At 41.8% G+C, this 25,448-nt stretch overlaps 1 protein-coding gene across 2 annotated transcripts in view; it reads left to right on the top strand.

Moving 5' to 3' along the window:
• The window catches only part of PPARGC1A (PPARG coactivator 1 alpha), a 717,775-nt gene that overhangs the window by 200,673 nt on the left and 491,654 nt on the right, over window positions 1-25,448 (top strand). For both annotated transcript variants that reach the window (XM_015096414.3, XM_060416920.1), the window contains one exon: window positions 4,869-4,933. In XM_015096414.3, the coding sequence (XP_014951900.1) occupies window positions 4,916-4,933 (18 nt within the window). In that variant the 5' untranslated portion in view covers window positions 4,869-4,915. The remainder of the gene's footprint in view (window positions 1-4,868; window positions 4,934-25,448) is intronic.

Below are 25,448 nucleotides of genomic sequence, written 5' to 3'. Positions count from 1 at the left end.
CAGCATGTTGCTCGCTCAGCACAAGGGTCTTCGGCAGAAATCCCGTGTTAAAAAAATAAAAATCCAGACAGCATCTCTACTTCCTATCCACTAGAACCACACCCTTCTGGACTTCTTAACACAGGATGGAAAAATGTTTTAATATAGTTAATCTCCTTTGCAATTCTGTTAAAAACCATTTTCCCCTTTCAAGATTTTATCCAACAGCCAAAGGGATCTGGAAAGGATAAGGACCCCTGAAAAGCTTTGACTAATATAGAATGAGAGTAGTATTTTGGTTGGTGCTTAGGTAGGGCAAAGAGTTGAAACATAGGTTTTAATCTTTGAAGTTAAAAAAAATGCGTGTTTGTGGACACACACACACACACACACACACACACACACACACACACACACTCTCTCTCTTTCTCTCTCTCTTTCTCCACTCCTTGATGCCAGGAATGCTTCTGACACTCTGCAGGTGAAACCTTGCTCCCTGGGCAGGACGGCCCGTGGTCACCTTCACTTCTGTGGAGCAGTCAAAAATAAGCACGCGCGAGACCTACTCGGAATGTAGAGTACAGTTGAAAGGCATTTTGCCAAAATGTTTTCCGACCACCGAGTGGTAGAGATTGAAGCATGCCCAGCCCTGATTGGATTACCACAGCCCCAGAAGCATTTTAATCTCAACTGCTGCTACTTGGCGTGGGGAGGGAGCTGGGGAGGAGAGGCGATGATGGAGGTGTGTGTGTGTGTGTGTGTGTGTGTGTGTGTGTGTGTGTGTGTGTGCGCGCAGTGGCAGCTTGTGTCTCCCAGTCTCCCAGCTGGCGCTGGGAATATGAAAATACTTGCCACGGAGATAAAGTGAGAGATTCTTCAGTAGGGTCTGTTGATAACTTCCCTTTAATTTGGATTCTGTTGTATAAAATCTTTGTCAAAACAGGCTTTTAGCACACACAGCCTGGTGGTGGCAGATTGTGTATCAGTGGTTGATTGTACTCAGGGAATAAACCAAAGCTTTAAAGAGGGATGCGTTTTCATAATGGATGTGTGTTGGGGGTGGGGAGGTGAAGGAAAAAAAAAAACCACTGAATTGTTAAGAAGGGACCCTTTCATAGCTCAAAGCAGCAGAATAGGAGAAAGAAGTAGGCTAGAGCATGAATGCCATAGAACCACCAGAAAAACGTTGTTGTCAAAATGAATGGTGTTTATCCACTTATTTACTCATATCTAACATTATATTAGTCAAAAAAATTTAAAAGCCCAACCTTGGAAGGAATTTAGCTTCTTAGGCCACATAGAATAAAGTAAGCCATCCTAAGCAGTGGTCAGTTACATCCAAACTGAAAAGTGGGAATGTACCGGGTTTTCTGCCTGCCTGGGGCCTAGAGTCCATATGTAAGGGAAGATGTCCTGTGATTAGAGGTGAACGTCACGGTCATGAGTGAGGCAAGATGACCCTGCAGGACGGCTGGCAGGGGAATTGAGGATTGAGAGGCATGTGTGGGCATGGAGAGGTCCAACCTCTGAAGGCTGAGCCGTTTGCACTTTAGGCTGAGGGAGAAGGAGAGCCAGGGCAGGGATTCAGGAATGCGGTCCTGGGGGAGGTAAAGATAGATTTGCTTGGCATTGGCATTTTAGATGGATCGGAGTGATGAGAGATGAAAGCTAAAAAATGGGAGCAGTAAGAGTAACAATGGAAACATTTTCTGTTACCCAGAGACTTTCCTGGTGGGGCAAAATAAAGGAATGGGTATATGCTGATTTCTGGAGTGATATTGAGGAAAACAGGTCAGAAAAACTGACAAGGAAGCAAGCATAGAGCTGGTTGGAATAGGAGTACCCGTGCCCTTCTGTGTACTAAGGTTGTGTAAACCCATGTGCACGCAAATAAATGGCAAAAGTTACTGGGGAAGCGTCAGGGTGGAAATTTATAGCTATTATTTCTATGGCCTCTAGCTACAAGAGCTAACAGGTGAAGATAGTCAAGAGACCCAAAGTGGGAAAAAAATGACATTTTAACATTTTTGTCAGGTAGGCAATTTAAAAATAAACTTGAATTCAATATATACCATTAATGCTAGAGGTTGTGTTATAACAATGTAAAAATGCCTTCTTTTCGATAGTAGTTAAAAAAAAAAGTATGTCGTGGGGAGGAGGGGCTAGGAACCATATATGGTTGAGGCATGTGCGACCGTGACAGCAGCCCCACAAAGCTATTGAAAATGTACCACGAGTCTGCCCTCCAGAATTAACACCGTAACCTAGGTCAGGCACTCACTATTATCCTAATATCTGCTTTTGGATTCTGTCCAGTCCCATTAGCGATTCCCTTGTTGATTGCTCTGTTACTTGTGAATGTTAATTGCTTCTAAATCTCTTTGGCTGTTCAGATGCTTGGGGGAAAAATATCTGACTGGTGAAGGTATGAGTTTCTCTAATGTGCAAGTAAATAAGAAGTCTGTTTAGAGGCCCCACTGAAGTGTCTGTGACTCAAGATGTCATAACCAGCTGATGTGGCATCTTCCTTTGCATGTCTGTTGTATGCTGGGGTGTGATCTTAGGGGGAAATGAGCTTTCTGTGATATCTGGGGTATTTGTCCAAAATTGGCATGCTTGTAGATATGACTGAATAATCAAATCCTTCCCTCTGGGATTTCTGCTTGCTTCCTATGAAATGACTTTGCTACCTTCCAGATAAGCTTCTACTGAGAAAGTGGTATGAAATCAGAAGATGTAAAAATATAATTTGGCTCATCACTTGTACGTTGATCTCCATAGTTTCTGAACCAGAAGTGAAAGTGAAAGTGTTAGTCTCTAAGCATGTCCGACTCTGTGTGATCCCATGGACTGTAGCCCACCAGGCTCCTCTGTCCATGGAATTCTCTAGGCAAGAAAACTGGAATGGGTTGTCATGCCCTCCTTCAGGGGATTGTCCCGACCCAGAGATCGAACCTATATCTGCGGCTCCTGAATTGCAGGCAGATTTTTTTTTTTTTTTTTAACCATCTGAGTCACCTGGGAAGAAGGCAGCTTGAAAATAAACTTCTGAAAATTTCTTATTTTGCCACTGGGAAACAAAAGGCCCTGGAGGGTGAAGAGGTCAGGGTCACAGAGCCCCCACAGTGATGCTGGTTGGACAGCAAGGTGACCTGACTCTTGGGCCCAGTGCTCAAGCAGTCAGGAGAAGGGAGAATGATAAAATGGGCATTTATTATAGTTTTCAGAAACAATTCATTGAGAATGATTTTTTTTTCGCCTTTAGCTGGAAAAATCTATTATCATACAGTTTGGGGATGTATTTATTAGTAATTATAATAACATCCCAGAGAGAGTAAAAGAAGATTCAGGAGAAAGGGCAAGCACCCAGTTTAGCACTGTGATTCATCTGTGATTCATCAACCAGTATTTATGGGGTCCTTTGACCTTAGGATTCATTTAGTGGTGAATAAAGCAGTCCCTCAGTCTCATGGAGCTTATATCCTAGTGGCAGAAGGGAGGTGGGGAGAAGAATTAGAAAAATAAGTAAAGAGATGGATCAATAACGTTAGGCCGCGGGAAGATTCCTGGAGAAAGAGAAAGAACAGGGAGGCAGTGGAGCCTGATGAGTTAGCAATGTTGTGATAGTTTTAGGTAGACAGCATAGCAGTTCAGCCACCTAGCCATTCTCCCCCAAACTCCCGTTCCATCCAGGTTGCCAAATAATATTGAGCAGAGTTCCCTGTGCTAAACAGTAGGACCTCATTGGTTATCCATGTGTACATGTCAGTTCCAAACTACCTTACTGTTCCTTCCCCTCTGCAACCCATGAATTTGTTCTCCAAGTCTGTTTCTGTTTTGTAAACAAGTTCATTTGAATCTTTTTTTTTTTTTTTAAGATTCCACATGTAAGGAATATCATACAGTTTTTCCCTTTCTCTGCCTGTGTGTCGGACATTTTTAAGCAGACACAGCTTTTATGAACCAAATAGTTTGCTCATAAACAGAGCCTAAACTCTTCTTTTTGGAAAACATTCCACGAAGGAGCCATCCTTTTGGGACTGGTGTTTGTGACTCACCAGGGGTGTCCAAAACCGTTGAATCTTTCCAGATAAATCAGAGAGATTGTTACTGTACTCAAATCCTTGAACTGTAAGATTTTAAGTTTCTTGATGATTGTTGATGAAATTTTTTGATGAAGTCCTTATTGTCTACTCATTTTTGAGGAAACCACCTGGAGCACTGAACTTGTATATAGTGAGAACTCAGTAAATGTTAATTATTTGGTCAGTGCCCAAATAAACGGCCTGAGAATGGCAGAAATGATGGGGTGTCCTAGAAAGGGTTGTTAAAAATATACCCTTCTAAAAATGTTGTTAAATGAGATTATTTCTGAAGCTTCTGACTTCCTTGGAATAATTTTTAAAGACAAGTCCATATGCTGACATGTGAACATAAGTATGTGTATAACAAACTGAACTGTAGTAACATTATTTTCAGGCCAAATTTTAGTTAGATGATTGTATTTTGTCAATCTAAATTTTTTCTCCTTGTTTAAACTGGATATGGGAAGCTTTTTTTTAAAAAAAAAAAAAACTCTTTTCTCTGGTATTAAAGGAATATTGGTCTCTGAGCTCTTTGGACCAAGTACCATTCTGCACTGTTTTATTCTGGGTAAAATGTATTTAATACATTGAGCTTGTGGTGGAAATTACATGGGAAATATCAGTCCCCAAGGAAAAGATAGGTGGTCAAGTTGTATTCTGACAGGGAAGATGAAAATTGTAATTCTTGTTCTCTCATAACTGAATTCTTTCAAGTATCACAGGCCAATAATTTATTCTCCTAATGCATTTCTATATCCCCATCTGCAAAGTGGGGGTAACACAAACTTACCCTCTGCCTTTCAGGTTTTTTGCGAAAAACAGTGAACTAATATTGGTAAAATTGGAGCCCCATGGATGAAGGGTACTTTGTAAGTATAACACGTTATTGTCATGTTATGTTCTGTGCATATGTATGTTATGTATAGCGTAAATATCAGATGTCTGTTTTTGCTGTATTAGGAAATCAGTAACTCTGAGTTTCATACCCAAGTATTGAGAATCTGAATTCCTTTCAAGAATTTAACATTACTGAACTGTCTAATCATTTGTCAATATGTTGACTGTGCAAAAGTCTGACCAGTCCCCCAAAATATTCAGCTCATGTTTACTGGACAATTTGGAAGAATACATGCCTGCATATTGTGTAAAAGTGTTGATATCAACCCTGGATATGAACGCAAGGTATCTGAATTTCTCTTCCCTTATCTCTGTCTCTCTCCCTCCCCCCCTTTTTTTTTTTAATTTTTCTTCTAACTCTGTGTTTTGATCAGTCTATTTGCATCTCAAAGAAATGGTTGGTTTCTGGGAGACACTGCACGTTTCTCTGAGGTCCGTGATGTTTTGTTAATGACTAAACTGAAGGTCCGTGATGTTTTGTTAATGACTAAACTGAAGGAGACATCCCTTAAATAAGTTGCTAAATACTGTGTTTCCATTCTTGGGGTGGGGGGAGGAGGCCAGCTACAATGGTGAGCTAATGGATCACCCCTTTGTGCCCATGTGACAGCCCGGGTGACTTGGGAGAGGCCTCTGGTCCATGGAATGGCTGAGGGCTGCAAGTTACAAAGCCCAGGAGCAGGCAGAAACTGGACAGTCTTACAGCAGCTGCTTCGACTGATTTTTCCTGCTGAATGGGACATATTTTTATTTTGGGAGGTTAACCAGTGCTCTGGCATCGTGTGAACAACTATAGATTGGCCAACAGCATGCTTAGCTTAACCCATGGTGTATATATATATGTATATATATATATGCGTGTATATTTATATACATATTTTTAAAGAGTGGCTACCACCCTTTAAAAACTCCAAACAGAGAAATTGAAAAAGGACTGTGACTGCTTATTGAAGCCCGTTTTGTGAGTCCCCCTGAGATTCACAGGCTAAAAGATCTTATATCTGGAGAGGTCCATGCATGTTTCATCTCTGGTCGTATTTCTTGGCCAGATTTTAGGATTCCAACTGATGGGTGCCTGAGCACCCCCAGAGGCAGATCTGCTACTGCAAGAGACAGCTCTTTACTGTAAGAGCATTCTTTCTTGAGTTCAACCCAAATCCACCTTCTACATATCTTGCATGCTCAGATTCTGATTTTACCATCCATCCCTACAAAGAACCAGTCTTCCTATTCCAAAGTGATACTGTTTTTCAAATATTTGGTGGTACTTACTGAGTCCCCCTTAAAGTGGTCTTGGTCAGCATCAGTTCCCTCCACAAGCAGAGCTTGTCTGCTTTGACTTCCCAGCTCTTTACCCACTGGAAGGTTCTTATTGTTGTGTCTTTCTTAACAAGCTGCACTGAGAGTCCTTCTGCAGGCCCTCTTCTGCATCTCAGAATCAAGAGATCTAATCAAAGATCCGCAAGAGAATGACCTGGAAGGAATCGTCTGGAATCACATGCTCCCATGGCTTGCTTTGAGTAACGGCACAGCAAAACCCACGTCCTTCTGTGAGGTGCAGATGATTGACAGGGCGAAAGTTGTTTTGGTTAATAATACAATCTGCTTGCCTCCTGGAGACGCAGCAGTCGCCTACTAATTCGTTAGAAGTGAATTAAGGTTGTTTACCGATGTTTTAAAGTAACTGTCAGAGTGGAAAAAAAAAAGTTCATCCTGGATGAGACCACTCACCTACTTGCGAGTTGCTGTTTATTTTAAGCTGAGTGCATAAATAATATATTGAGATACGAAGGGTGATTTCAAGCATTAGAACACGAAGCCTCCTGTTTACTAACTGTCATCGGGCTGAAGAGAATTTAAACAGCTCTGAACCTTTTTGTCTGTGAATGCAAGGCATGAAATTAACTTTCATTTCATCGTTAGCAGAAAGCATGATTAAGGCAGTCTTGTTGATGCGTCTTCTGCCGATCGGGGGCTCTTTTGCTATTCAAGACGAGCCTGGCAACAGAAACAAGGATTTGAAACAAGAGCCTCTCCCCAGCCCTGCCACCACCTCAGAGAAACACAAGCTGTCTGGGACACTAAGTCAGTGTGTTCTGAATGTAAAGGGAAATAGTGAAATAATCCTAGGCTGGGTTCAGGGGTTCTAGTCCTGACCACCAGGAATCCTGTCTGAATCTCACTTTTTTCCCCTGTAGAATGGGCATCATAGCCTCTGCTCCCACTGCTTCCCAGGAAGATGGTGAGACCCCAGTGATGTCATTGTTGGGCAGCGGCTTTGAAAAGTATCAGGTGTCATGTCTGGGCAGGACAAGGCTCTGTTTTAGGTGACTTATATAGAGCAACTCATTTCATCTGGCTGACAAAGCTATGGGAAAGGTATTGTGATTATCCTAGTTTTCCTACTGCAAAAACTGAAGCTCAGGAAAGCAAAGGGGACTTGCTTCATTGTCACAGCTAAATGGTTGCAGATTGGGATTCAAACACCAGGCAGCTGGGGGCCCGAGTTTGTGTTCTTAGCTATTACTTACTTGGGAGAAGTGGCCAGGTTTTCCTACATAAGATTATGCCCCCTGGTCATGCTCAAGTAAATGAAACATCATTCCTAATGGTCTGGACCAAATTTAGCTTGAGAAAATGCAGGTATGACTTTTCCAGGAGTGAATATCAGCAAAGAAGATTCCCATTTGGATAGGGATATAGCCAATGGTATGGATTAATTATGTTTTATGTGTAAAGAGTCTGTTGATACTTAGATGAAAACCTCAAAGTGAAAAGACCTATTACATGGAATGCTTTTGGAAACAAGAAATGTGATTTACCTTTTGTCCCTGTAAACTTGAAAGTGTGATAGCCTATTTTGGAGTATAAGGAGAGTGTTAGAGAATGAATAGAAAATGTATGGAATGTTTAATTTTGCATGATTACATTTCATATGCTGCTGCTGCTGCTGCTGCTGCTAAGTCGCTTCAGTCGTGTCCGACTCTGTGCGACCCCATAGATGGCAGCCCACTAGGCTCCACCATCCCTGGGATTCTCCAGGCAAGAACACTGGAGTGGGTTGCCATTTCCTTCTCCAACATATGGGGTGGTGGAAAATAGAATTGTGTTATAATATCATAGCATACCTATTTTAGATATTTTGTTGAAATGCTCTGGGTTTTATAGTCTGATACATGAACCCTTTGTGATAGGTCCTTATTAAGCAGATGAACAGGAATGTATTGTGAATGTATTCGCATCATTGAAAATATATAACTTGTATAACTATTTTTTAAATTTATATTTTATGGTATACTATTTATATTTAAGAGGAAAGAACCTAAAGTGATTGGTGAAAACAAAAGTGATGTGAATTTGCACATCTTTTCCCTTAAAATATGCTCAGTCAGTAGCAGGGTTATACTTAAAAAGTAGAGTGGCAGGAAGGGTGGTCTGGTTTACTTTCGATTTCTAAATGAAGCAGTTAAAAAATAAGACTATGTGCATAATCCCAGTAAAATGGACAGGCTCATGAGAAGTTGTCAGCTGAGGGGCAGACTAAATCCTGCAGTTTCAAATTGCAAAAATCTCAGCAATTGCTATTGTGCCCTAGCACTTGTTAATACAATAAGATAATTGCATAATTAAATACACTACGGAATTTCAATAATTGGAGACTTTGTTTCCTCATCCCAATATGCCGCTGGCTGGTATTGGAAAGCACTGCAGTGTTTTCGGGAGGCCAGATCATTCTTTCACATCACGTCCTCCACAGTGTACTGTGGTTCTGAGACACTTCCCCTTCGGGTTATTTTTAGGTGGTTATATTTAGACAAGGTGAAATTAAGCAGGAAGTCCCCCAAAGTCTGACTTGGCCATGGGAGTTGAGGATCATTTTGCTGAAAGCATCCCTGGTGCCCTCTAGATCTTTCTAGGTATTAATAATATTGGGTGAAAAACAAGCTGATGACCGTGCTGTTTGGGGATGGGGGGATACCCCTTTGGGTCAGAATCGAGGAAGGGTTTAAAAGAGAGGGCAGGCTTCAGAGCTGGGTTCCTGGGTTCAAACTCTGGGATAGCCTCTTATCTGCTGTGCAGCCCTGGGAAAGATATTCAAACTCTTCTGTGTGCTTGGATTTCCCTGGTGGTTCAGATGGTAAAGAATCTGCCTGCAGTGCAGGAGACCTGGGTTCGATCCTTGGGTTGGGAAGATCCCCTGGCAAAGGGCATGGCCACACACTCCAGTATTCTTGCCTGAAGAATTTCATGGACAGAGAAGCCTGGCAGGCTACAGTCCATGGGGTCGCAAAGAGTTGAACACAACTGAGCGACTAACTCACACACACACACACACACTTTTTTTTTCTCTCTCTCTCTCTCCTGCGTGCTTATAGGTAAAAAGAGACTCTTAGCCTTTTTGCAAGGCTTAATTGAAAGAAAGTATGGAAAGAGCTCAGGAAATACTAGGCAGCTTTTAAGCCCCAGTACGTGTTAGCTGGTATTATTAGGCAATCTGGGAGGAAGTTTCCTAGTCATCTAACTGTGGCAAATCTTTGCGGATGAACAAATAAGTAGATTTATGGTTTTATCCATTCAAGAAATATTTATTGAACACTTTATACCATCCTGAGTGTCAAAAAACCAAAGATGAATAATATTCATACCCTGCCCTGAAGTAGTTCCATGGAATTGGAAAATAGACATGCCAATAGATAATGATGATGATGATGATGAAAATTATAGCATTAAAACAGTGTCTGGCAGATAGTGAGATATTTTAGCAGGAACTGGTCTGTGATCACAGTGTCTCTGGCACCTAACACATAGATGAATAAATGAATGGCAGGAATTTGGTCTAAGATTATTCTGTTTGAGAGTCAGAATGGTTTGCGTGCGAGCATGCTAAGTCACTTCAGTCATGTCTGACTCTCTGTGACACTATTGACTGTAGACTGCCAGGCTCCTCTGTCCATGGGATTCTCCAGGCAAGAAGACTGAAATGAGTTGCCATGCCCTCCTCTAGGAGATCTTCCCAACCCATGTCTCTTACATCTCCTGCATTGGCAAGTGGGTCCTTTACCACTAGTGCCACCTTGGAATCCCCAAAATGGTTTATTGGCACAGAGTGCATTCCTATCTGAGTAGTCACTGAGCATGTAGCTGGGATGTGATACATGCTTGGCGAATAAATGAGAGAATCAATGTATGGATAACACTGACTATAAGCTTCTGCTCTTTAAGATCACTACAATGTGAGGAAGCAGGTGATTTTGCGAATGTTGGGCTGACTCTAGGGTGAAGCAAGTGAGCACCTACAGTGCAAAATTTAAGGAGGTGCTCCCTCTCTGAGTTGCCCCAGTGCCAAGGAAGCACTCATCCTCCAAGTCCTGAAGGTGCTTCCTTAAATTTTGCATCTTAGCTGCCTCAGTTTTCCTACCCCCACCCAGGCTCTGATGACTGGGCTTTGTGTGTTTGCACATTTCCCCCCAATTTTATTTTGGAAAATTTCCAAGCTACAGAAGATTTGAAAGAACAGTGAAAGGAACACTGTGTACACAGTTTACCTATACTCATTAAGTGTCAACCTTTGGCCACAGTGACTCTCTCTCTCTAGATGTGTCTTTGAACCTCGTGCTAATTCACCAAAGATGTCATGTTCCCTCCACGTGCCCCTGCTTATACTGCTTATGATGTTAAATTTACTTCCTAAGTGCTGCATCTCAACATTATACATTTTGGAAGAAAAACACCAAAAAGAGCATAAGAGAACTTTGCCTAAACATTTTTTTTCAAATTTAAAAACTGCTGCTTGGAACTTACTTTAAGACTATATACTACTAATCTATTTAGAACACAGCCAATAAAAGGATGCCTCAAAATTTTTAAGGTTAGAAAGTTTTTCTGGGTGCTCTGACATTCTCCTTCACAGGGGAGAGTGTTTCTTGAAAAGGTAAATTTCCTTGACCGTTTTCTTTTCCCCCAAGAGCCTTTTGAAAAGTAGTTCAGTTCAGTCGCTCAGTTGTGTTCTACTCTTTGTGACCCCATGGACTGCAGCACGCCAGCCTTCCCTGTCCATCGCCAACTCCCGGAGTTCACTCAAACCCATGTCCATCGAGTCGGTGATGCCATCCAACCATCTCATCCTCTGTCATCCCCTTCTCCTCCCACCTTCAATCTTTTCCAGCATCAGGGTCTTTTCAAATGAGTCAGTTCTTTGCATCAGATGGCCAAAGTATTGGAGTTTCAGCTTCAGCATCAGTCCTTCCAATGAATATTCAGGACTGATTTCCCCTAAGATGGACTGGTTAGATCTCCTTGCAGTCCAAGGGACTCTCAAGAATCTTCTCCAACACCACAGTTCAAAAGTCTCAATTCTTTGGCTCTCAGCTTTCTTTACAGTCCAACTCTCACATCCATATATGAGTACTGGACAAACCATAGCTCTGACTAGACCGACCTTTGTTGGCAAAGTAATGTCTCTACTTTTTAATAAGCTCTCTAAGTTGGTCATAACTTTTCTTCCAAGGAGCAAGCATCTTTTAATTTCATGGCTGCAGTCACTGTCTGCAGTAATTTTGGAGCCCACCCCAAATAGCCTGTCATTGTTTCCATTGTTTCCCCATCTATTTGCCATGAAATGGTGGGACCGGATGCCATGATCTTAGTTTTCTGAATGTTGAGTTTTAAGCCAACTTTTTCACTCTCCTCTTTCACTTTCATCAAGAGGCTCTTTAGTTCCTCTTCACTTTCTGCCATAAGAGTGGTGTCATCTGCATATCTGAGGTTATTGATATTTCTCCCAGCAATCTTGATTCCAGCCTGTGCTTCATCCAGTCCAGCATTTCTCATGATGTAGTCTGAATGTAAGTTCAGTAAGCAGGGTGACAAGTAGATGGTAGTCCAAATACTGATACAATGAATCATTGTTTCCCATGTTAAGGGTATTCACTTAAGGAGTGACTTTGCAAATATAATAAAGGGGCTATTTATAAATTTGTTGATATGCTTTCAAATGAAAAGAGATACATTCTTGACTTTAGTTAATACTGGCATACTTTCATGAAAAAAACCCTTCTCTGATAATCTTGAATATGTATAAAAAAATAAGGCATCTGTCACTCGAAGTGTGCGGCAAGATCTGCCCAAAGGTTGCATTATGTCAGTGGTTTTGAAATTGTTGTCTGGGGAGGGGACTCAAGACCACCATGGATGATGGCATTGCGAGTTGTGCGGGGTGGGGGGGGTGTTGTGGGGGCAGAAGGAAAGGTGTGGGATCAGCATTGGGATACAGGCCACTCTCTCCTGTTCCATCAGAATAGCTCTGATATAATGTGCTTAAAATTGGCACCTGCCTAAGAATCTAGTTTTCAGGACAGTGTTAAAACTAAAAGAAAAGAGCTTGGAAACCTTAGCATTGCTGGCTAAAAGATAAAACAGGATAAATTTATGCCACAATGTTGGTTGGCAGTGAGAAATGATAGCTGTCAACTTGCGGGGTGGGAGAGGTCAGGAAAACCATGAAAAATAGACACAAGATCTAAAATACAGTCGGCGTCTAGGAGTATAAAACAGGGTCAAATGCCCATCCATAGCCTAAGGCAGTGATTCTGAAACTTAAGTGACTCCTGGCCCTTAACCCAGAGGTTTTGATTCAATAGATCTGGGGCGGGACTCTGGAGTCTGTGTTTTTCTGACAGTCACTGGGTACCACACAGACAAAAATTGCCCTAAAGTCACGTCTACGGCTTAGAACATTACAGCATTTGGCGTTAATAAAGATGACTGGACTTGTAAAGAAAATGTTATATTCAGCCCAGTAGAGTGTAGCCCTTTCTCAAATTCAGGGAAATTTTAGGATGATTTCTTTCCAAAATCCTTCAACTAGAAAAGATGATCATGAACAACAGAGGGAGAAAGACAAACAGTTAAATAATTACCAACATATTAGAAACTGGACTTTACCAAGTCCAGTGGGAGAGGAAAGAAAGTTTATGTCTGTCTGAATGCTGTGATGGGTTCTTAGAAGAGAGAACTTCATGGTGGGACCACATGGCTTAATGGGATAAGTGTAGGTTATGGAGTCAGATGGACCTGGGTTTGAATCCTGACCTTTCCTCCTACCCGCTGGGTGTAGGACCTTAGGAAAATTAATCTCTTTAAGCTTGGGGCTTCTTCAAAGGGTAAAATTGAAAATTAAATTAGATGATGTATGATATATTCAAAGGACTGAACATAGGGCTTGGAAAGTAATACATGCTCAATAAGTGTTTGTAATCACTATTCTGTCTATTCAACATGGTCATTAAAATGGGTAGGCGCTCAAGAGGGCAGGAATGAGACCATGTTGTTTACTGCTTTTGTTTTTGGTTTTCATATGGGATGGGGAGTGGAGGCAATAGAGTATCCCCAAGAAAGAGGAACAATGTAGGCAAATCTTGATGGTATATGCTTGGATGCCTTCAGAGTTCCTTATACTGTTGTTCATGTAGAGGTTTCGAGAAGATACTAGTGCTTTACAGATCTTAACTAATGGAATCCTCAGAGTGACTCTATGAAGTAGGTGTTGTTATCTAATAGACCATAAAGTTGAGGCACAGAGAGTTTAAGGAACTTGCCCAAGATCACACAGCTAGTAGTGGTAAAGCCAGGATCTAAATGAGTCAGTATCTATCCTGCTAATCACTCCACTATGCTGTATTAATAATATTGATTTATCTCAATGTGTATTAGGAAAATATAACTCGCATCATAATAACCACAGTTTTATAGACAGTACTGCCTAGAAATATAGTAAAAATTTAAAAAGTAACTTGATTTAAATGTCATATGAAACAAATAATAGTAGAGGTGACATCTAATATGACAAAAATCCTGTGGCTGGTTCCCATATAATTTTGGCCTGGGAAATTCTGGGGCAAGGAAATATTGGGGTTGCCCATGAGAGACTGTTGCCTTTAAATCATTCTTGTATAAAACAACAACAAATCCTCTAAGTTCTGGGAAAGAAATATGTCTATTTACCCTTCTAGTTTGCTGAATTCACTCCCATTTCCTGCTATTCCTTTGGGAAGGGGAAAAAAAATCCTGCTGAATGTCTGCTGAGCAGCTGGACAGAGATCTGGGCTCTTTTTTTTTTTTTTTTTGAGAATTTTAGTTTCTCCTCCTCTTCTCCCTCCCTCCTTCCTCTTTCTTCTTTCCTTCTCTTTCCTACCTCTTTCCCTGCTCCTTCTCTTTATTGTTCATGAGGACAGATTTCAAAGAGGCTGTGCCTTAAGAATGCAAATACCTAATATGATGCAATAGAAAAAGAGTTTAATATTCTATATGGCATTTTAATTTACCTTCAGCTTTCCAGGATGGCACTCATGTCTGCCCTTGAATCTTTCCTATGGATGTTTAGATAATCCTAAGCCAATCCATGCTCAGGGGTTTGTATTTGCAGCAGACTTACCTACCTAACAAGCAACCTGTTTGAGGCTAATATTAAAATGCATTTACATTCTCTGGGCAAATGAGCACAGGAGTTAGTCTGTAAGTTGTAAAAACACTGGAGTGTAACCAGGTACATTTAGGCAAGGAATTTTTGGATAATTCACAGTCTTCTAGACCTGGATCTGGGTGGAGTGGCTGCCCTGTAGGCTCCAGACCTGGGTATTATATGAAACAATGACTGGTCTAATCCACGCCATGCATTTTCTCTGTCTTAACCTGAGGACGAACATCATAATCTAGTCTTCTTACCTCAGTTCAGTTCAGTCAGTTGCTCGGTCCTGTCAGACTCTTTGCAACACTATGAATCGCAGAACACCAGGCCTCCCTGTCCATCACCAACTCCCGGAGTTCACTCAGACTCATGTGCATAGAGTCGGTGATGCCATCCAGCCATCTCATCCTCTGTCGTCCCCTTCTCCTCCTGCCCCCAATCCCTCCCAGCGTCAGGGTCTTTTCCAATGAGTCAACTCTTCACATGAGGTGGCCAAAGTATTGGAGTTTCAGCTTCAGCATCATTCCTTCCAAAGAACACCCAGGACTGATCTCTTCTAGAATGGACTGGTTGCATCTCCTTGCAGTCCAAGAGACTCTCAAGAGTCTTCTCCAACACCACAGTTCAAAAGCATCAATTCTTCGGCGCTCAGCTTTCTTCACAGTCCAACTCTCACATCCATACATGACCACTGGAAAAACCATAGCCTTGACCTTTGTTGGCAAAGTAATGTCTCTGCTTTTGAATATGCTATCTAGGTTGGTCATAACTTTCCTTCCAAAGAATAAGCATCTTTTAATTTCATAGCTGCAATCACCACCTGCAGTGATTTTGGAGCCCCCCAAAATAAAGTCTGACACTGTTTCCACTGATTCCCCATCTATTTGCCATGAAGTGATGGGGCCAGATACCATGATCTTCGTTTTCTGAATGTTGAGCTTTAAGCCAACTTTTTCACTTTCCTCTTTCACTTTTATCAAGAGGCTTTTTAGTTCCTCTTCACTTTCTGCCATAAGAGTGGTGTCATCTGCATATCTGAGGTTATTGATATTTTTCCTGGCAATCTTGATTCCCGCCTGTGCTTCTTCCAGCCCAGCGTTTCTCATGATGTACTCTGCATAGAAGTTAAATAAGCAGGGTGACAATATACAGCCTTGATGTACTCCTTTTCCTATTTGGAACCAGTCTGTTGTTCCATGTCCTGTTCTAACTGTTGCTTCCTGACCTGCATATAGGTTCCCCAAGGGGCAGGTCAGGTGGTCTAGTATTCCAATCTCTTTCAAAATTTTCCACAGTTTATTGTGATCCACACAGTCAAAGGCTTTGGCATAGTCAATAAAGCAAAAATAGATATTTTTCTGGAACTCTCTTGCTTTTTCCATGATCCAGTGGATGTTGGCAATTTGATCTCTGGTTCCTCTGCCTTTTCTAAAACCATCTTGAACATCTGGAAGTTCACGGTTCACGTATTACTGAAGCCTGGCTTGGAGAATTTTGAGCATTACTTTACTAGTGTGTGAGATGAGTGCAACTGTGCAGTAGTTTGAGCATTCTTTGGCATTGCCTTTCTTTCGGATTGGAATGAAAACTGACCTGTTCCAGTCCTGTGGCCACTGCTGAGTTTTCCAAATTTGCTGACATATTGAGTGTAGCACTTTCACAGCATCATCTTTCAGGACTTGAAATAGCTCAACTGGAATTCCATCACCTCCACTAGCTTTGTTCATAGTGATGCTTTCTAAGGTCCACTTGACTTCACATTCCAGGATATCTACCTCTAGGTGAGTGATCACACCATCGTGATTATCTGGGTCATGAAGATCTTTTTTGTACAGTTCTTCTGTATATTCTTGCCACCTCTTCTTAATGTCTTCTGCTTCTGTTAGGTCCATACAATTTCTGTCCTTTATCGAGCCCTTCTTTGCATGAAATGTTCCCTTGGTATCTCTAATTTTCTTGAAGAGATCTCTAGTCTTTTCCATTCTGTTGTTTTCTTCTATTTCTTTGCATTGATCACTGAGGCAGGCTTTCTTATCTCTCCTTGCTATTGTTTGGAACTCTGCATTCAGATACTTATATCTTTCCTTTTCCCCTTTGCTTCTCTTCTTTCACAGCTATTTGTAAGGCCTTCCGAGACAGCCATTTTGCTTTTTTGCATTTCTTTTCCATGGGGATGGTCTTGATCCCTATCTCCTGTACAATGTCATGAACCTCAGTCCATAGTTCATCAGCGCTCTGTCTATCAGATCTAGTCCCTTAAATCTATTTCTCACTTCCACTGTATAATCATAAGGGATTTGATTTAGGTCATACCTGAATGGTCTAGTGGTTTTCCCTACTTTCTTCAATTTAAGTCTGAATTTGTGGCAATAAGGAGTTCATGATCTGAGCCACAGTCAGCTCCCAGTCTTGTTTTTGCTGACTATATAGAGCTTCTTCATCTTTGGCTGCAAAGAATATAATCAATCTGATTTTGGTGTTGACCATTTAGTGTTGTCCATGTGTAAAGTCTTCTCTTGTATTGTTGGAAGAGGGTGTTTGCTATGACCAGTGCATTCTCTTGTCAAAACTCTATTAGCCTTTGCCCTGCTTCATTCTGTATTCCAAGGCCGAGTTTTCCCGTTACCCCATGTGTTTCTTGACTTCCTACTTTTGCATTCCAGTCCCCTATAATGAAAAAGACATCTTTTGGGGTGTTAGTTCTAAAAGATCTTGTAGGTCTTCATAGAACCATTCAACTTCAGCTTCTTCAGCATTACTGGTTGGGGCATAGGCTTGGATTACTGTAATATTGAATGGTTTGCCTTGGAAATGAACAGAGATCATTCTGTTGTTTTTGAGATTGCAACCAAGTACTGCATTTTGGACTCTTTTGTTGACCATGATGGCTACTCCATTTCTTCTAAGAGAATCCTGCCCATAGTAGTAGATATAATGGTCATCTGAGTTAAATTCATCCTTTCCAGTTCACTTTAGTTCACTGATTCCTAGAATGTCGATGTTCACTCTTGCCATCTCCTGTTTGACCACTTCCAATTTGCCTTGATTCATGGATCTAACATTCCAGGTTCCTATACAATATTGCTCTTTACAGCATGGGATCTTGTTCTATCACTAGTCACATCCACAACTGGGTGTTGTTTTTGCTTTGGCTCCATCCCTTCATTCTTTCTGGAATTATTTCTCCACTGATCTCTAATAGCATACGGGGCACCTACCAACCTGGGGAGTTCCTCTTTCAGTATCCTATCATTTTGCCTTTTCATACTGTTCATGGGGTTCTCAAGGCAAGAATACTGAAGTGGTTTGCCATTCCCTTCTCCAGTGGACCACATTCTGTCAGACCTCTCCACCATGACCCGCCTGTCTTGAGTGGCCCCACAGGCATGGCTTAGTTTCATTGAGTTAGACAAGGCTGTGGTTCATGTGATCAGACTGACTAGTTCTCCGTGATTATGGTCAGTGTGTCTGCCCTCTGATGCCCTCCCACAACACCTACTCTCTTACTTGGGTTTCTCTTATCTTGGACATGGGGTATCTCTTCACAGCTGCTCCAGCAAAGCACAGCTGCTGCTCCTTACCTCTATTCCCACCATTTAGTGCTTGGCATATTGTGTGCATTCAGCGTGTAATTCAGCATGTAACTTAGGCCCATTGGTTAAAGAATGATGTCAACAATTCAGTATTTCTCATTTCAGATTGTATTTCACCACATATTTTTGGAGCACTTACTAGGTGATAAGCATTGTGTTAGGAGCTTTCTTACTGTTTGATTCTTGCACAGCCCTCTTCACCTGTTGACAATGGGGAAACTGAGGCTCAGGGAGGTGAAATGATTTAACCAAGACCACACATTCTTGACTTGACCCAATTCAAAGCTGGATATTCTGCTTTTCAAGCTCAGTGTTTTAGTTTTTTCTGTTATTCTCCTGGGCCTAGTGAACATTGAGTGGGTTTCCCCACTTCTATTAAACTCTGCTCACCACTGATTCTGCAGGATCTCAATAATCCACTCCCAAGTAGGACAGTCTCTGCCGCTCTGACTGTAAATAAAGAATCTGTCTTCATGGCTTGAGACTCCGAGTGTCATCAAATGCCACTGCCCACAGTGCGCTCAGGAACGGAAGCTTCTCTCAGAGTTTCCAGCAGGGCTTGCCTGTGGAAGCACCATGGGATTAGTCCTGTAGACGTGCCCCAGACACTGTTCCACGGATGAAAACAGTTGTCACAGGGACTAGAAAATTGAATTGGTTAAACCTTCTAGGTTTAGATTGTTTTTGGAGAGTGAGTAACTCTTATGATTTTTTTTTACTTGTCACAGGCTAAAAGGAAAAAAAAAGTAAGAGTGAAACTTCATAGCTATTTTTCTTCCCTGTATGTTCATAGTAGTTATTTATATCTGGGAAGTTTCCATTGGGATTTGATTCAGGATATAGACTTGGCAGGGTGGGTTCTGCACTCCGTGGTGACATTTGACAGACTGCAGGCAAAGCAGGATGGATTTCTAATATCTAGATGGATGGATTCTGGGATGAAGTGTCGAGATTCTACTGTATTATGAAATGGATTTATTGATCTGAATCTAAAAGTGGCCCATTGCTTGTCAATATCGGATCTGTATCAATACATTTGATAAATGATGGCTCCGATTCTTTGCTTTGTTTGTTTTATCAACTGCACTTGGCAATAACAATGAAAGACTCCAGGTGGTGCCTTGTGAATGGCTTATTGCACTCATCATGTGCGCTGCTAACCTTAGGGCCCAGTTTTGTGATCCCGCATATGTTACAACCACCAGAAGTGCTCGGCTGTGCCTCACTTCCTCCCTCAAATTAGACATTCTCTTGCAAGGTTGCGTTTCAATATCAGCCTCACTCATTAACCTTGAAATGCCGTGCCCATACTGTAGGTAGCATCTTCATTTTCCAGATGAAGAAATTAAGATACTGAGAGGTTAAATGAGCTTCCCAAGGCCACACGGTAAATCTCAAATAGAGCTGGAGCCAGGTGGAGGTGTCGCGGTTCCTGGCAGAGAGTAGGACTCTTGCTTTCTTTGTGGTTCCAAAGTGAAAGGATCTGCATGGGCAAGGAGCTTGTCCATGGCATCCTTTCTGCTCAAGTGTGGTGAGGCTGCCATCTTATCTCTGAATCTTTTGGGGAAGAGATCCAGGTCCCTGTGTTGGAAACAGAAGGTTCAAAAATGTGCTCTCTCTGGTCTTTGTAGCCATAGACCAAGGCTGGGTGACAGTCCTCGCGTGATGGTTCCTACTGAGACATGTATGTTTCTGGGGTCAGCTATATGCCCAAGTAGATGTTATTATAGGTGATGTGGAGGGGACCGAGAAACAGAAAACACAGTTCTTCCCCTCAAGTGCATACATTTGAGCTGATAAGAATGGTTGAATGCTTGTCTGTATCCTCAGATCTCTTGATTCAGGGGCTGGTAGAAATCTCTGGTAGGCTTCCCAGGTGGCACGAGTGGTAAAGACCCTGCCTGCCAGTGCAGGAGATATAAGAGACACAGGTTTGATCCCTGAATCAGGAAGATCTCCTGTAGGAGGGCATGGCAACCCACTCCAGTATTCTTGCCTGGAGGACCCTATGAACAGAGGAATCTGGCAGTCTACAGTCCATAGGGTCACACAGAGTCAGACACGACGGAAATGACTTAGCATGCACACACGCAGAAATCTCTGGTGGGTGAAACAGGCCCTGTGTCTCCACTCACATGACTGCAGCCACGAGCACACTATTAATCAGTGATATTAATAAATGATTGCAATGGTTGCACTGTTGATAGTGTGTACACTTACACAGCCAATCTCAGCAACTACCTGGAATAAGGTTAACAAAGGTGCTTGAAGTCCACAACCCTTGGGTGTGCTGTGTGGGTGCAGGTCTAATTCTGAAGGTAGAGCTGATCTCTTTGGTGTAAATTATGTGACTGTGTAACCTTTGAGTCTCTTCTGGAACTTTGAATTAAATTCACTTTAGTCTGTCATCACAGTGATGATGAGCTGGAATAGGAAACCAAAGAGATGATTATCCAGCAAAATATAGAACTAGAACTAGAAGGCTGGAGGGGTTAGTGGAATTTTATCTAGGAAAACTTTTTTTAAATAAAACCTCTTTGGTTGAAAATTCACTCTAAAAGATATCATGGAAAAATGCTTATATCTCTGTTTTCATGCCTCCTCCTTTTTGTGGAAACTCAGGGCTATCATGCTGAAGACCAGGCTTTTTTTTTTTTTTTTTTTTTTTTTTTGTAGGTTGAGAGGATTTAGGGCAATAGCCGACTGATGATTTTTAGCATGCAATTTTTGACATTAGTTTACTTCAAATGCAGTGAGTTAATGAGCACATTTTTCCAGAATCTAATTTATGTCCCTTGTTCCAGGGAAAATTGTCTAATAATATGTTATTTCTTTTTCTCCTCCACCCCTCAGTCCATATTCCTCAAGACTCAAAAAGAAAGCCAGTTTTACTTGCATATATTGTTGAAAATGCAGATTCCCTTAGAGAGTGAGATTAAATTGCTTTAGTGTGGAATTTAGGAATCTCCGTTTCTAATAAGCATCCTAGAGAGCTGATTACAGTCTTAATTCCTAACAGGCAGGTCTTGTGAGGCCCACACTTTGAGCAACAGTGTTAGAGGCAAAAGAGTTGGTACCTGAACAAGTTCCAAGTAGGGGAGGAGAGGTGATGTATGTTAGAGGGAAGTGTCCCTTCTCCCAGAAGATGGTTTTATGGTCAGTGAGTGGTGGCTTTTAGTCAATGACTAATTATATAACCTCGGAGGAAATTCAGAACATGTGTCTTACCCCAGATTTAAGTGTGCAAACATATATTGAAGATATTTTCTTGGTGCTATATTCAGGATCTGAGTGAGAAATGGTTACTGATCACTCAGAAATATGTTTTTTATAGGAGCTGTTTTTTTTTTTTACAGTAGGGAGAATTTATTTGATGCAGTGAATATATTATTTGATTGATATGATCAGATTATAGAAAGTCTGTGAGAAAAGAAACAGTAACACCAGCAAACTATCACATTAGAGTTATTCATCCAGCCATTTGTATACCATGTGAATAAGCACTCTTGGAAAAATTTTGTGATTCTGTCAAATAGAGAAATTATTTGCAGAGAACATTTTCATAATTTTCAAAACAACACTAGTATAGCTGAGCATCAGTATGTGTGTGTGTGTGTGTGTGTGTGTGTGCACGTTGCACATGGCTTGTGGGTGGATATCAGCAAACAAGCCATGAACTAATAATAAAACAACAAATTAGCAACAATTTAATTAAGTACAATTTATGTCAAAGGATCTGAATAGGGATATGATTACATAATTACATGTAAAAATTTGAGGGAAAGAATAGACATTTTTCTTTTCTTATAATCAACTCCCTGTTCCACTGTGGTCCGGCAGCTGTTTTTTGAGCTGCCAAGCTGGGCTGAGTTGGGCCAAACCTTTATGGTGCGAATGGTCTCTGCGAGTTGGCGGGCTGTCAAGCCGTGTGTGGTCCTTGTCCCAGCAAGTGAGTCAATGAGAATTTGAAGTTGCAAATGTGCCTCACGTTCACTTCTGAGTAACAGGGAAGGGGTTTGGGATTGCTGAAAGTCCAGCTCAGTGACACCCTCTCTTGTGGCAGTTGAATCAAGGAGATGATGGAAAATTAAGGTCTGGTGGGCCACAGAGCTTCCACAGGGCGTGCACTCTGTGTACTGCGCTCAAAATGTCACATTCCAAGAAGTCCTGGAATTAGCAGGCTCAGTGTCATATCGCGCTGTGGGCTCAGCTCACATGATGCAAGCTTTTGCTTATCTGACCGGGCCTAAAATAAGACGCTTCAATGATTTATTTATGAGCTCTGGGCCACCCAGGCCTGTGATGTAAGTAACCTTGGGGTACACAGCATTTGATCACTTCAATTCCCATTAACTACCTGTTTCTAAATGGGGAAAAGCATTTACCCAGCACATTGTGTTATTCATGAAGACACAAAAGCAGCCTGTTGTGCTGTCGCTGGGGTGGATTTCCATGTAATGTGATCCAGCTGTTGAATGCTGCAGTGTAGGTGTCTAACGTTAACTTGTCTCCTTCCCTTTTCCTGATTCTTTTTCTTTTTTCTCCTTTTTCTTTTTTTTTTCATTCTTAAAAAGAATCTTGGCTATTTCCAGACATTTTAAAACATGCAACTGTATATTAAGAAGTTAGGAGCTCCCCTGTTTAAACATGGAAGGTCTTGAGTTGGTGGCAAAAGACCCATTTTACACAATAATGAGAGCACCTAGCGCAGAGTTTGTTAGCTGTGGTGCTGTTAATATTTCAGACCTGATCATTTTGTTGTTGTTGTAGGCATTGTCCTGTGTAAGATTTTGGGAGTATTTCTAGCCTCTGTTCACTAGATGCCAACAGCACCTACCCATTGTGACAACCAAAAATGTCTCTAGACTTTCCTAAATGTCCCCTTAGGAGCAAAATTACCCCTGGTTGATGTAGTATGACAGCTAACTGGGTATCTGTTAATGAAGAATTTCAGATTCTCTCTGAGATTGTGTGGATATAGGTATCAGACCTGGATTTGGAGGCAGAAAACCTGGGTTTGAACTCTGGCCCCCAAACTAACTGTGACTAGTTAATGTGACACTGGGCACAATATTTATCTTATTGAAGCTTTAAGTGTCTCACCTGTTAAATAAGGACAATATTACTTAACTTATAAGGTAATTGAAAATCAGTGAACTAAAAATATGTATAAGGAATATAGCTTATGACACGTGCTCAGAAATTGATGGTTGTATGACGTGACTTGATATATGAAATACTGTGACTGTCAATTTAGGTATGCAGAGAAATAAAAGGCAGCCCTGAGAACCCCGTTCATCATGTGTTGCTCAAGTCTGTTTCATCCCTTTTCTCTTCCTCTCCATTTCCTTCCTCCAGCCATTCTTATATTCCAGAAACTGACTAATTTTGGCCTAAATGTGAAACCTGGAGAATGGAAAGAGGAATGATGAAGGGGATGTAGAAGAACAGTTTCCTGATGGGATCATTCTATTAGGGAGCCCCCTGAAGAGGTGTGGGCAATTCATTTAGCTTCTGGAATGTGAAAATATAGAAAGATGGTAAAAACAAAGAAACCCTCGACACGCCATTAATCTGAACCCTACTCTGCACTCAGCAAATGCCAAATCCACCTTGCGGTTTTTGCTTCAGTAGAAAGTGAAATCGCTTTCCTTATTTGGGAATGAAGGTGACAAATGTTAAATCTGTTTTCTTAGGAAACAGCTGAGAAAACATTCAAAATGATTCCATGTGACTAGCACAGTTTTCTGCCTAGGTCTTCAAAGTCTGAGTCTCTTTTGAGCTGTATCTAAATCTAGAAATAAGGGCTGGGCTGAGAATGAAGGAGTAGACATCAGACAGGGAGTTGAGACTGTAATCTGACATCTCCCTTTCAGCCATCACACGCATATTTTATAGGCTGCCCGCCAGCAATTAAGAAAACCTTGGCAAAAGCCTTATCCTTCTTATTTGTTCTGAAACCCTCCTTTCTGTGGAGAGGTGTGTTATAATTTCACTTACGTTTTACAAATCTCTCTTCCTTACACAGGGCTTCCCAAGTGGAGTTAGTGGTAAAGAACCTGCCTGCCAATGCAGGTGGAGAAGGCAATGGCACCCCACTCCAGTACTCTTGCCTGGGAAATCCCATGGACGGAGGAGCCTTGTAGGCTGCAGTCCATGGGGTCACGAAGAGTCAGACATGACTGAGCAACTTCACTTTCACTTTTCACTTTTCTGCACTGGAGAAGGAAATGGCAACCCACTCCAGTGTTCTTGCCTGGAGAATCCCAGGGACAAGGGAGCCTGGTGGGCTGCCGTCTATGGGGTCGCACAGAGTCGGACACGACTGACGCGACTTAGCAGCAGCATCAGCCAATGCAGGAGATGTAAGAGACGTGGATTCAATCCCTGGGTCAGAAAGATCCCCTGGATAAGGAAATGGCAATCTACTCCAGTGTTTTTGCCTGGAGAAACCCATGGATGGAGGAGCCTGGTGGGCTACAGTCCATAGGGTCACAAAGAGTTGACACAACCAAAGTGAGTTAGCACGCACACATGCTTCCTTACGGGCTTCCCTGATAACTCATCTGTTAAAGAATCCACCTGAAATGTGGGAGACCTGGATTCAATTCCTGGGTTGGGAAGATCCCCTGGAGAAGGGTCCCTTGAGAGTCCCTTGGACTTTTCAAGGAGATCAAACCAGTCAATCCATAAGGAAATCAGTCCCAAATATTCATTAGAAGGATGCTGAAGCTGAAACTCCAATACTTTGGCCACCTGATGTGAAGAACTTAACTCACTGGAAAAGACCCTGATGCTGGGAAGGATTGAAGACAGGAGGAGAAGGGGACGACAGAGGATGAGATGGTTGGATGGCATCATAAACTCGATGGACATGAGTTTGAGCAAGTTCTGGGAGTTGGTGATGGACAGGGAAGCCTGGCATGCAGTCCGTGGGGTCTCAAAGAATTGGACATGACTGAGCGACTGAACTGAACTGAACTGGTGCTTTCTTATACCCGTACTCCTTCTAGTTATTTCCAGTTGCACTGTAGAACATGAGGGTTGGAAAGGATTTGAGGGATCATCAAGTCCGTTGGTTGGATTGCTTCTAGACCATCTCTGACATGGTCCATCTGTCCTATCCTTGAATGATACTACAGATAGGGGCTCACAGTTATGTAAAGGAGGATGCTTTGAAGTTGTTCCAGTCTTTCTGATTGTTAGGAGCATAGGATCTGCCTCCCTGTGTCTGTGCTTAATATTCCTTCAACAAAGGTATTCTGAGGATCCACCTGTGCTGGGACCCACATTCAAATAAAATATAGCTTCTGCCCTCACGAATGATAGTCATGGATATGTTTCATGGATGTAAATAATTCATTTACTCATTCAACAAACACAAGCAGTTATGATGAACCAGGTACCTTGCTAGAATCTGGGAATACA

The sequence above is a fragment of the Ovis aries genome, chromosome 6 (genome assembly GCF_016772045.2).
Source record: "Ovis aries strain OAR_USU_Benz2616 breed Rambouillet chromosome 6, ARS-UI_Ramb_v3.0, whole genome shotgun sequence".
Taxonomy (NCBI): domain Eukaryota; kingdom Metazoa; phylum Chordata; class Mammalia; order Artiodactyla; family Bovidae; genus Ovis; species Ovis aries.
This window is presented reverse-complemented; position numbering and strand designations above follow the sequence as displayed.